General features: G+C 39.7%; 1 protein-coding gene across 1 annotated transcript in view; it reads left to right on the top strand.

Moving 5' to 3' along the window:
- The window catches only part of PDE3B (phosphodiesterase 3B), a 169,608-nt gene that overhangs the window by 152,832 nt on the left and 3,265 nt on the right, over nt 1–13,511 (top strand). Inside the window, exons 13-15 of the mRNA XM_036119328.2 lie at nt 6,503–6,706; nt 8,492–8,653; nt 12,127–12,382. Of these exons, the coding sequence (XP_035975221.1) occupies nt 6,503–6,706; nt 8,492–8,653; nt 12,127–12,382 (622 nt within the window). The remainder of the gene's footprint in view (nt 1–6,502; nt 6,707–8,491; nt 8,654–12,126; nt 12,383–13,511) is intronic.

Raw genomic sequence — 13,511 nt, 5'->3', positions numbered from 1 at the left:
TCACCCTTGTCTTTCTGAACCTCAGAATACGGACCTGATATGATTAAGGGTAAGGGGACAACATAATGGGACATTTTCCATTTTGTGTGTTTGAGAGGCTCCTGAATCAGGTATCATATAGACGGAAGTTACTAACTCTTCTCTTTCACTCTTGGCTTTAAGTCATTCATCAGCTTCTAGTACAGGTGAGTCAGACTTACTACCTCTCCTTCAAGGAGATGCTGAGTGAGCGAACTCCAGTGTTACCTCTCTCACCTGCAGATAAAACAATGATATGTGAAAATCATTCCTACAAGTTATATGCTCGAAACTGTTGTCCTAATTAAAAGAAAAATGTGAAGTCTGGATATAATATCAGTAATACACAGAATTTCTAACTTCTCGTTGTTAAGGACCGCCAGTAGAGGAAACAATGGGAAGTGTCGGAATGGAAAGGAAGTTGCCAGGGAGTTCAGCCACTGAGAAAGTATAGCCTTCCACCCAGTCTCCTTGCTTACTTCCGGCTCCCCTTTGGTCTGTTCCAGACCCTCCGCGGCATTCACCTCAGTCCTGGGAAAAGTCATTGTAATGGCTCGGGGGTCATACCTGATTTAGCCCCCATTGGGTCTTCTGCCTTTATTCACCCAGGTCCAGCCTCAGTGGCCTCCTGGCTGTTTTCTTCTGTATCCCGGGTGCACTCCCTTACTGAGAGCCTTGGCACTTCCTGTCCTCCCTGCCTGGAGTGCTCTCTCCCCACACATCTACATGGCTCACTTTGTCACCTCGTTCCATGTAACATTCCACAAGCCCCCTCCTGGCGCTCATTATGTTCCTAACCTGCTTTATGTTTTCCATAGCAGTGATCGTTCAGCATACTATGTATTTTGTTTCTTGTAGGTCTCTCCTCAGTAGAATATGGTTTTATGAGAATAGGGATTTTTGCCTTTTATTCCCTAATACCTAGAATAGTGCCTAACACATAAAAGTCATTTAGTAAGTACTTGTTGAATGTTGAAGGATGCCTGATTTCTTTGCTCTGCAAGACTGCTAGCTTGTCTGAAATATACTCTGTTCTTCCCAAAGTAATGAAATTCACGAAACCTTCTTCAGCTAGTGCGTGTGAGATAAGGACCCTTCTGTGAAAGCGTGAGGTATGTTTATTAGGTAATAAAGTAGGTCCTCTCATTTTGGGAAGCTCAATGGGTCTAATTAGGCCACAATTAGTGAAAAATGTTACTGCTTCAGTGGTAGTGTATAATACCACCAATTGGATCAAATGTTCTTCATTCTCATGGTAAGGAAAGTACACTGGGAAGGTATAGGAGGATTATTTTATATTTTTGCTGTGAAAGAAGGTGAAACACTTAGGTTTATCCTGAAGAGATGCCAGTATTAAAATTCTAAGAGATTTCTGAGCTATTTCCACATGAAAAGCTGGCTAAAAGATGGAGATTAGTGCCTGAGGTATTAGAGTTTGAGAATATTTTCATGATATTTGGGGTAAAAGGAAATGAAATTTGAGGTTGAGATTTGTAAATTGGAGACACTCATAAATGTTTTATCTCCCAAAATACGTATTAAGATGGGGACTAAACACATGCATTCGACTCATTATAACAGAAGAATGGGGGGGAAAGGTATTATCATCAGAAGATTAAAGAGTTTTCCAGAAACTTCTATTTCTGGAAAATGAAAAACAGATGACTATGGAGAGGTGAAAGTATATTAGAGGTGGCTACAGCTTAAGTGGAACTCTGGAGAGACTCCTGATGCCGTTTGCCCTGGCTTGCTACACACGCACACACACACACACACACACACATGACCGTGTGCACATGCACCCCCAATCCCTGTACACGTACACTACACATCTTTATATAAAGCTACTACAACCCTGCATTTACCTCCAGGCAGAAACTCATCCCTTAGGTATTGAAGAGAGTAAGAATTACTTGTTGTGAGTAGTAGTACTCCAGGGTAAATCCTTCTCGTTCTGGAAACTTAACAGCTGACAACTGGTCTCATAACTGTAAAGCAAAACCTACTAAGTAACAAACGCCATCCACATTCATAGAGTTCCTACTCATCTTCCCAAATTAAAGAAGAGACTCAACACTAAAATAAACAGAAGAGAATCTAGAATTCTTTTTTTTTTAATATCAACAGATCAACCAAGGATCACTAGACATGACATTAACCAGTAGCTTGGAAAGAAAAGGCTAAAATGGACATGGTAACCAACTACGGGGGGGGGGGGGGGGAGGAAATCTAGGGAATAGAAAAGCTGTTAAGTTTTTCAAAAAGATACTCTCAGAATTGGAGAAACACTGCGTCCCTAAGAACAGGAAGCTATGAAAAAGGAAACACCAGCGAACAGATTAGAGCTCTTAGGAACTAAAAATACTACTGCAAAAAATTTTTAAAAATTCAACACAAGCTCTGGAAGTAAACTCCAGGTTACCTCTCCCAGAATGCAGACCAAAAAGAGAAAGAGATGGAAAATATCACAAAGGGAAAAATGGGGCATGGTGGACCAGGTCATGAACTGACTATTGGAGTTCCAGAAAGAGCCAGTCTTTGGATCAGAGGGGTTCAGCAGGTCCCAGAGAAGTTGAATGGGGAGGAAAAAACCTGCACATGGAGTGCCATGGTAAAATCTCTTAAAAAAAAAAAAAAGAAAGGAATTCCTAAGAGAATGACAGCAGTACACGTATAAAAGAACAAAAATCCAACTGGCACCATATTTTAGCAACAATGGATGCTCAAGGGTACCGGAATAAACAAATATTGGGTGCCTACTGGGGTAGAGGCACTATTCTAGGCATTATTATTGAACAAAACAGGCCAAAAAACATCTCTGCCCCCAAAGAACGTACATTCCAGTAAAGCAAGAAAAAGAATAAAGAGTGTATGTAGGAGGCAGAGAGACGATTATGACGTAGGTGCTAGGAAAGAAGTAACCCGGGAAGGGGATGAGGAGTGTTGGCCTAAAGATACTATTTTCAAGTTAGATTTCTGTATCCCGCTAAGCTACAGCTGAGTGTTAAGAGCAAAATAAAGAGAATCTCTGATATACAGAAATAAAATAAATCACGTACCCATTCACCCTTAGAAAGTTATCTAAAAATCACGTCTTAGCAAAACAAGGGTGATAAGGAAGACAAAGGATCTTAGAAGATACAGGATTACCAGAAATTTGAGAACAAACCCAGAACTTCAGGATAAAGGGATCCCAAAATGACAGCTGTTCATCTTGACTATTTCTTTTTTTCTTTTTTTAAAGATTTTATTTATTTATTTGACAGAGAGAGACAGCAAGAGAGGGAACACAAGCAGGGAGAGTGGGAGAGGGAGAAGCAGGCTTCCCGCGGAGCAGGGAGCCCCATGCGGGGCTTGATCCCAGGACCCTGGGATCGTGACCTGAGCCGAAGGCAGATGCTTAATGACTGAGCCACCCAGGTGCCCCGATCTTGACTATTTCTTTAAGGAGAAGTACCTTCTCTCTCTCTCTCTCTTTTTCTTTTTAAAACTAGCTGTTTTGTTTTCTGTAGAACCTGATTTACTACCTCTGTTGGATTTTTTTAAGTTAAGAATTTTTTTAAATGAAAATAATTTTTCTTAATCCAAGATTTTTCACTTTTCGGAAGTACCCCCTTTAATCTCATGACTAGGACCTAGAGACTTTTTAATGTTTCCTCTTGTCTCTTGTGTTTCAAAGGGGGACATTTGCTCAGATTTGTCAGCCTCTTTGTGTGATCTAAGTCTTTGATATGTCTGCTGAGTTTTCTCTTTTCATTTATTGAAAGGTGTTTATTTAATTTGTTAAGATTAATTCTATCAGTTTGTATTAAATCCTGTTTCACATCTTTCCAACTCAAAAAGAGGGTGAAAAACAAATTTGCTTTGCCAAATTAGAGATTTGCCTGTGGAGCGAAGGAAGGGGATCCCTAGCTGGAGAAAGCCGGGATCAAGATGCTTTAGCACAAAGTCCAAGCATAGTTACTGCAGCTCCAAATTAGCTGGGGCTGGTCTTCCCTCTCTGGTTGTCAGAAAGCCCTCAGGAAAAGCCAGCTGAGGCTTCACCATCTGTTTTACCTAGAATGTTTTTCTTACCAGGTTTAAGCTTGGCTTATTGTTCTGTGTGTTCACTGAATATTCTTCCTAAAGTGGAACGCTCATTTGCCTCCTACTTACTGCTCCATGATTGTTTCTTGCCTCTACTCATCTATGAGGTAGTGGGTTTATTGGGGTCCAGCAGGGGACTCCGTCCACTTATTCTCCAGGTGGGTTTTTCCTTCTCATGCAATAACTTAGTTGGCCTCTCCTCAATCCATTCCCACTTTCCCCATGTATTTGAAATTTCCAGTATGATGATAATATCTAGATTTTAATATTGATTCAGATTTTTTTTGCCCCTATTTTATATTTCTTTGGTAATTTCAAAGGGCAGTTTGAATGGTGAAGAAATTCTGAACTTATTTCTTTTCCTGATCTTGCTAGCCAAGAGTTTATTACGTCAGCTAGCTCTACAGGGCACTTACTCTATGTTGTGCTTTATTGAGCTGGATGTTTGGTTACTTCTTCCTGAACAGACAAAGCTGTTCTAATAGTTTATCAGTTTTCATCAGATTTGAATATGAATTAGTGAAATCACTATTAAATATAAAATGACCCCTTAGGGAGTCTTTGAAGCTTAATCTTTCTCTTTGAGGTTTATGATGTTTGGAAGTTGTAATAAGGCTAGTATAAATTTTTTTGACATTATTTTTTTTATTGACATATAATTGATAATGTAACATTGTGTTAAGGTGTACATGTTCATTTGATACACATATCATTGTAATACTACCATGATGTCACCTAATATATCTTTTTTGTGAGTACATTTAAGATCTAGTCTGTTAGCAACTTTCAAATATATAATACAGTACTATTAACTGTAATCACAATGCTGGGCATTAGGTCCCCAGAACTTTGTCATCCTATAACTGAAGTTTGTACCCTTTGACCAACATCTCCCCAATTCCCTCACCCTCTGGTCTGTGTTTCTATGAGTTCAGCTTTTTAAGATTCCACATATAAGAGATACCATACAGTATGTCTTTCTTGATTTAACTCACTTAGCATTGTGCTCTCAAGGTCCATCCATGTTGTCTCAAATGGCAGGATTACCTTCTTTCTCATGGCTAAATAAATATTCCATCTCTCTCTCTCTCTCTCTCTCACACACACACACACACACCCCCCCCACATCTTTATCCATTCATCCCCTGATGGACATTTAGATTGCTTGCAGCCTTTATATGTCCCATTACAAAGCTTAAATCATCATTACTTTCATAAAATCAAATGGTGTAAAAAAACAAATGATGTTAAGTATCTGTCTTATATTTAGACTATGGCTTATTTTCACAAATCACACATAAACTTGTTTAATTTAGTTCCCAGAATATGTATCTTTTTTTTTTTTAGGATTTTATTTATTTATTTGAGAGAGAGAGAACAAGTGAGAGAGAGAACACAAGTGGGGAAGGACAGAGGGAGAGAGAGAAGCAGACTCCCCACTGAGCAGGCAGCCCGACACGGGATTTGATCCCAGGACCCTGAGATCACGACCTGAGCCGAAGGCAGACGCTTAACTGACTGAGCCTCCTAGGCGCCCCCCAGAATGTGTACTTTAATGTGGATTGCATTCTATTTTTATCTGTCCTTCTTTCTTATTAACAAGAAGCTCTGTGAAAACAGGGACAAGTTTTTTTTTTATTCCTAGCCTTTAGCACTGTGAACGTTTTTAAAATAATTACTATGCTTATTTAATAATTTTTTTAATTGCTTGATTTTTAGAGATAGAAGAGGCTCTAGCAATTCTCTAAGCCATTGGTTTTTTTAAATCTGTATTCCGAAGTTCTAGAGTCCTGAGGGTCTTGCATTGAAATGAGGTGGATAAGAAGTGAAGAGTTGCACAGCAGCTGAACCAGAGGATTTGTGTTACCTGTTTCACGCTTCTCTTACTCCCGGGCACTGTGCCCGGATCAGAGTGTAGGAATGTGTTCTTCCTGGACATGCAGGACTCTCCCTCACCCGGGACAGCACTCCTGCTTCCTCTTTGGTCATCAGCACCACTGATCACACGCCACTTGAAGAAGAGAAATGTGTCCCTACACCTGCTCTCCCTCTAAAGACTTCACTAACAGAAGCATTATCTAAGAAGGTTCATTGGATTCAATGAAGTAGACCTCAAATATCAACTTTACATCTCCTGAGGGCAGCATGGTGTCTGCAAAGATGGACTTGGGAGACGAATTACCCTTTCACCTACTAGATGTAGATGCTGGCAAGGTCTACCTTACCCTTTTTGTACTTCGGTAAACTCATTTAGAAAATGCCCACAAGCCTTCTTCACAGATATTAAAATGCTTAGCATGTAGTAGTTACTCATTGTTTGTATTCTTCCAACCTAACTCTGTTTATTATTAAAGATTAATATCTCTGAGACGCCTGACTCATTTTTATTACTTTTCAGGCAGTTTTGTACAACGACAGATCTGTTCTAGAAAATCATCATGCTGCATCAGCTTGGAATCTGTATCTCTCTCGCCCAGAATACAACTTCCTTCTTAATCTCGATCATGTGGAATTCAAGCGCTTTCGTTTTTTGGTCATTGAAGCAATCCTTGCCACGGATCTTAAAAAGCATTTTGATTTCCTTGCTGAATTCAACGCCAAGGTTGGTGACACAACTTACTGTCTGGTTTCAGTGATGGAAATCACTATTGTCGGTATTACTGATAAGTGTTTTTTATAATGTTAAGTTAGAATTAATACTACTCATAAAGTCATAATATCTGATGTGAGACGATATGTATGTCAGTATTTTTTAAAATAACTTTTTTTTGTTATAACATGTCCTAAACGTACTATCACTTGCTACCTTTCCTTTCTGACACATAGACTTACAACTTTCTTTCACATGGTGATAAGCCAGTTCATGATGTCAAAAGCTTTTAGGGGCAGACTGGAGAACGTTGTGCACGGTGCCAAGTAAGTTATTTTATGAAATTAAAGATGTGTTTCTCTGAGCCAGTTATGCATCCCTCACTGCACCTGTTAATCCCTTCTTCCTATTAGTCTTTAACTGGCTGGTGTGGGAGAGAAGTAGCTTCCACTCTTCCACTTGAGAATAATGTTCTCATTGAACGAGTCCTGGGATCGCCCTCTCTGCCCAGTCGCGCCAGCAGAGAATAAGGAGAGAACAGGTGGAAATCCCTGCCGTCAGGGATTCACAGTCAGTAGGGAATTGAGAATCACTGTCCTCAGGTGACAGGGGTACTCCCTGGAAGGTGTTCTGTCCCTCTGAGAACCACTGCTTTACAGATTCCTGCGGGAAGGCTGCTCCTGCTTTGGCTGGCAGGAAGCTGTTGCCAATGACATTTGTGACAGAAAGGAGAGGTGTACCTTCGGGCTGGAGGAACTGGTAACAAGGGAATACTAGATTTAACCCCCTGCGTGGCGACCCTATATGTGGCTGTCGTGATATCAAATACTTCTAAAAATCAGCGAGAAATCCATGTGCCTTTAAAATTATTTTATAGTTGTGTAGCTCTATTTTATTTAATAATAAAATGCATTTAAGTGCTTAAGTCAGAGTAATAGAAGTTTTCACAGGTAAAAGATCACCTAGTCCAATACTTTTGAATCTGTGTTCCTCAGCGGTTTCTATTCCATAGTCTCTCAGGAAAATCCCATACCTACATGGTTTCAATCAGAAAAGCTTTCCTTTTAAGTGTTTTCTGTAGTGGTGGTCTACATAAATTTTCCTTTGACAAAAGGGTTTGGTGCCCAAAATACCCTCAAAGTTCAGAAGCCACTGATCTGGCCCATTTACTTCATTTTTTACAAGAGAAAATTTGAGTTTTTGAAAGGCAGAGTAATTTGCCTAATTAGTGATGATAATTACATTTACTATGAACAAAGCATTTTTCATTTATTAATCCTCATGGTAATATGGCTAGATTGGTACTACTTTTTCTGTTTTATAGATGAAGACAGATTCAAGGAGATTAAGTAATTTTTCCAGTATTACACAATGAATAAATCATTGAGTCGGGATTTGAAACCATAGGGATCAGCTTTTAAGACTTGTGTTCTTTCAACTACATATTTTCCTTTCACAGCTGAAGCCAACTTCTCTGTGGATCCTAAGTGTTCTTTTTTGCAGAATTAGTTACAATTCTTAAATGATTTATTGATGTTTTACGTATACATATATATTAACATATATGTTATATATACACATGTCACAATTTTCTGTGGCAATCGCGAATATTGAAACCTATGGTTTGTTATGTTTTTATGGTGCTTTGCTTCCAATGAAACAAAATCATGACACTTCAAAGGGAAACTTAACCCATATTCCTTCCTGTAATTTAGACAGGAAGCAGTTTTAAGATAATTTGGTTAAAAAGACAAAACTGTGCCCTCAGAACCTAAAATAATTGTTTGTCCAAAATAGGCCAACGATGTAAATAGTAACGGCATAGAATGGAGCAATGAGAATGACCGCCTCTTAGTATGCCAGGTGTGCATCAAGCTGGCAGACATCAACGGCCCGGCGAAAGTTCGGGACTTGCATTTGAAATGGACAGAGGGCATTGTCAATGAATTTTATGAGCAGGTAAGTGGAAACTTGAGGTGGGTGGGATTCTTGAGAGCTGCCTTCTGAAAACACAAGTCTTTGGGATTTGGATAGCTATGTTAAATGTTTGAAGTCTGGTTACTTTGACCAAAAATGGTTAGAAATTGTAGAATTTGCGCTGGTCTTAGTATTTTCTCAGCTCTTTTTTGCTGATAAAATTTAAAAAATAGCTCATTCCCAACTGCCATGGGTCGAATGTCCCTTGAGGCTAGAGGTAAGGTCTCTTTTAAAACCCTGAGTGCCTATAGCTTTTCCAGATGAAATTGTTTTTAATTGATTCAGGGTATACTTGGGTTGATATTCTTTAAATATAATTATTTTCAACTCTGCTGTAGAAAGACTGCTGACTGCCTTAGAAACACCCACTGGGTAAAAGTCCTGGCAGAGGGGAAGACATTTGAGGGCTAGAAATGGGGATAAAGTGGGTATTTCGTGGTTTTTTAGGATTCAAAGATAAAAACATGCTCTTATAGGTTTTAAAATCATGTCTTTAAACTAATACTCCTGTAACTGAACTCAAGTTTGTATGCCCCCCACGTAGCAAAGCCGGTCACTGAGATGTTGAGTATACATCAAAGAGTTTGAGAGGCAGCCAAACTAGGAAGGGCAGGCCTCAGATTTGCCTCCTCAAAGTGGGAGAGTCAGGAACATGTAAAGGCAAATGAAAAGGATGTGGGTATAAGGGAGAGGAGCTGTGGGATTTCAAAATCAAGGAAAGGAAGTTAGGAAGTAGAAAAGGGTTGAAGTCCTTTCATTGTCTGCACCTGCATGGAGCTTCCGCATATATTTTCATGTGACCCAGGACCAGAAAATGGCATCCTCAGCATGATAGAAGGGAGGCGGGGGGTTAGGCCCTCCTACATTAAAAGTTTATCTATTGGACACTTGTCCGTGCTCAGAGAAGGTCGGTGGTCCCGACCGGTTCTGGCTGGTTTCTTGGTAAAGCCTTAAGTCTCTGCCAAACCACTAAATCAACACTCTGCTATCGTGAGGTCGGGCAAGAACATTATCTATAGAAACATGGTGGCAAGCTGCATTCCAAGAACAAGCAGATTTGGTGCACTTATTAGTCCCATTAACCCTTTGGTTACTGGTTTCACTACCACTTTACAGACTCTTTATCGTTTTTTTTTTGTTCAATTCTGAAGCTCCCTACAACGTAGAAGTATATGGATTTCCCCACAAGCCAGCATTTCATTATCTCCAAAATACTGAATACATCTTCTTGACTTTGGAATTGCATTCCTTGGGAATCCTTGTTGACCCTAATAATTAGGCAAGATCAAGAGGTCTACCAAATGAGGCCTTCAAGACAGAGTTTTCTTACCAGGAGTCGCTACTCCAGTAGGGGTAATGAATCTGTTATACCGTGTTACACCTGGACTGCACTGAAGAGTGAATGTGCAGTGTCTTTCACCCACCTCAGCTAAACATCCCACCACAAGGCTTACTCTGCTATTTACAAGTTACAAAATACTATACGGTGAAAAAACCATGGGAATACATAAGTATTCCAAGATTATTATTTACTATTTTGATACATTTGAACGAAATTATATATAACTTGGAGATCTAAATGGTTATAAATATCTACCTAGAGGTTGCAATATACTATTTGCATGTTCCCATTTTCATTCTCAAAGATAATTGAAGCCGGCCTCAGACTTCAGTTTGTATTCACAAAAGAATTTTATGTTAAGGAAAATGCCATCTTTATATTATCTGTGCAAACAGAGATAATAAAATAGTAGTGTATGCCAATTTTAGAAGACTCACTAATTCAGTAAAAGAACATTAGAAAATTGGTAAAACCTAGAAGACATTTGTGATGTTACAAAACGGAAGTTTTTTGGTTTTTTTTGTTTTTAAATCTAAGAAGTTGTGAATGTTGTTAATCATTTAGCAGTTGCAATAAATGTAGAGGAACCCCCCCAAAAAAAGAACATTAGAAAAGTTCATTTAGACTGAATTTATAATTTAAGTATATAGAATGCTTATTAAACTTGGAATCCATGCTTGAGGTTGAAGTCTGGTTTCTCTTTACCAGCATTGTGACCTTAGCGAAATTATTTGACCTCTGTGCCTGTTTCTTCATTGATAAAATAGAAATATTTGATGGTATCTACCTCATAAGGTTGCTGTGAGGATTGGGTGAATTAATAAAGTTCTTAGAACAGTTCCTGACACATAAATGCTCAGAAAATGTCAGCTATTGTAATTCCAGATCTATCACTAAAAACATTATTTCAGACAGTTTTACTTAATCTAAGTTTCATTATTCACATGTTAAAGGAACTAATCTAAAGTCCTACTCAATCTTCATCAACACTATTAAATTTCTTTCTCAATCTGGTTATACTATTAAGCATCCTTCGGATGTGGATGCAAAATTCTAATCTTGCCCAACTTTTTATTTTATCATCCTGTCTTTATATCCCTCTAGCCATTTAAGTGCCATGGGCTTAGAAAAGCCAAACTCCTATTTAAAAAAAAAAAAAAAAGCCAAACATAAAATTGTAGAATCCTGTGGAATAAACCCAACTGAGGTTTGTTTTTTTGTTTTTTGGGGGGGTTTTTTGGTAAACAGTGGTTTTCTTCCTCACCGAAGGTAAAATCCTAGATTTTTAATCATGGGCCAGTCACTAGAACAGTTTCTGGTTGTTTCCCTAGGACAGTGTTGCCTCATCAGAGAGAGACGCTGCTTGCCTACACAGTTTATACATTCTGAAGTTTCTTCATTCCCCACCAGTTCAGACAGTAGGAACAAAAAGGTCAATAGTACCCTTTGAGGAATGCTCAGTACTGTGCTAAATACTTAATATTGCTTTTCATCCTCATAGCAACTTTGTAAAGTACATTAAAATTTTACACATGAAATGGGCATAGAGCTTGCTCAGCACCGCACAGGTAGTAGGTGGCAAAAGCAGGCTTTGAAAACTGCATCTGTCTGATCTCACATTACGCTCTCCGAAGCCCTGGAGACCACAGGGGGAGGGTGTCAGAGGGCAGGCGGTTGGACCCCGACCCCTCACCTCAGCCACCCATACCTCTGCTTCTGCTGTTAGAAACGGTGTTGAAAGGCAATTGCAAAATTCAACTCTGGGCATTTAAGGTACAACAACTTGGCTGATACCATCTCCCCCTAGGAGAAAGACATAAAATTTTTCAGGTTGTTAGATTTGATTTTTTTTTTTGGTGTGTATTTTTCTTGTTCACTGAACATCAGTCATCCTGGTTAACTGGTGGGGTGTGAAAATAAAATCTTGTTTAGGATTTCTCAAATATTGGAGAAATTCATACAGTTGAAATGACAGTAATTAGACACTTCTTTGTAAAAATTATTTTGATGTAGACTATGCATATTAAAAAAACCTCAAGATAATTTTAACAGCAAAGCTCAGTGGTTATTCTTTCAACAGTTCAAAATGTACTTTTCTTTTTAAAATGATCAGGGAGATGAGGAAGCAAACCTTGGTTTGCCCATCAGTCCCTTCATGGATCGTTCTTCGCCTCAACTAGCAAAACTCCAAGAATCTTTCATCACCCACATCGTGGGTCCTCTGTGTAATTCCTACGACGCGGCTGGCTTGCTGCCGGGTCAGTGGGTAGAAGCAGAAGACGACGAGGACACCGAGAGTTGTTACGACGAAGAAGATGGTGAAGAATTAGATACAGATGATGAAGAAATAGAAGACAGTCTAAATCCTAGTAAGAATATAGGGATGCTATAATTTCTTAAATGGATATTTGCAGTTAGTAACATTAAGTTTGGATCTTTGTTTTTAGGGTGGTTTTTTTTTGCCGGGGGGAGGGAGAGAGAATCCCAAGCGGGGCTTGATCTCACAACCCCGAGATTGTGACCTGAGCTGAAATCAAGAGTCAGACGCCTAACTGCCTGAGCTACCCAGGCGCCCCTGGATCTTTGTTTTTAAGCTACAGATTGAGTAGTTCTATCTTGAGTACTCTCTGAATGTTCAGATTGAATGGTCTCTTGAGTAACTAACTCCTGTGTGCCGGGGAACGTGCTAATGCGGTCGCACGCGGGCTTGGTTAAAGTGGTGTCTCTTGGGGTGCCTGGGTGGCTCAGTCGTTAAGCGTCTGCCTTTGGCTCAGGTCATGATCTCAGGGTCCTGGGATCGAGCCCCGCATGGGGCTCCATGCTCGGCGGGAAGCCTGCTTCTCCCTCTCCCACTCCCCCTGCTTGTGTTCCCTCTCTCGCTGTGTCTCTGTCAAATAAAAAAAAAAAGTGGTGTCTCTCTGGGGCCAGTCCACTTCAGGAGGCTCTACCTTTGCTCGCACCGTAGGGCTGTGTCACCATGGCTGATTTTGTGAGGTGAGGTGTTCGCGTGGCTAGCGCTCCCCCACCCGCTAAAATCTGCCCTTCCTAAAGACTTGGAAGATGGAACACAATAGTTGGGAGAAGAGGAAACATCTTCTCTAGCCCTAAGGGGAGAACCAAGTTTTGTGTTGTTATGGATTTGAATTGCCAAACTGTAGGGACATAGTTTTCTATATAAAGCAGTGCATATAAATGGAAAAAAACATTTGTCACCATTGTAGCTATAAATGAAATCTGTTATTTGCTCTTTAAAGTAGAATTTAAGGGGCGCCTGCGTGGCTCAGTCAGTTAAAACGACTGCCTTCGGCTCAGGTCATGATCTAAGGGTTCTGGGATCAAGTCCCACATTGGGCTCCTTGCTCAGTGGGAAGCCTGCTTTTCCCCTGCTTGTGCTCTCTCCTGTTCTCTGTCAAGTAAATAAATAAAATCTTAAAACAATAAATTATATCTAGCATTCCAAGCATGCTATAAATGGAAACTGATAACATAATTACAAAG

The sequence above is a fragment of the Halichoerus grypus genome, chromosome 11 (genome assembly GCF_964656455.1).
Source record: "Halichoerus grypus chromosome 11, mHalGry1.hap1.1, whole genome shotgun sequence".
NCBI lineage: Eukaryota > Metazoa > Chordata > Mammalia > Carnivora > Phocidae > Halichoerus > Halichoerus grypus.
This window is presented reverse-complemented; position numbering and strand designations above follow the sequence as displayed.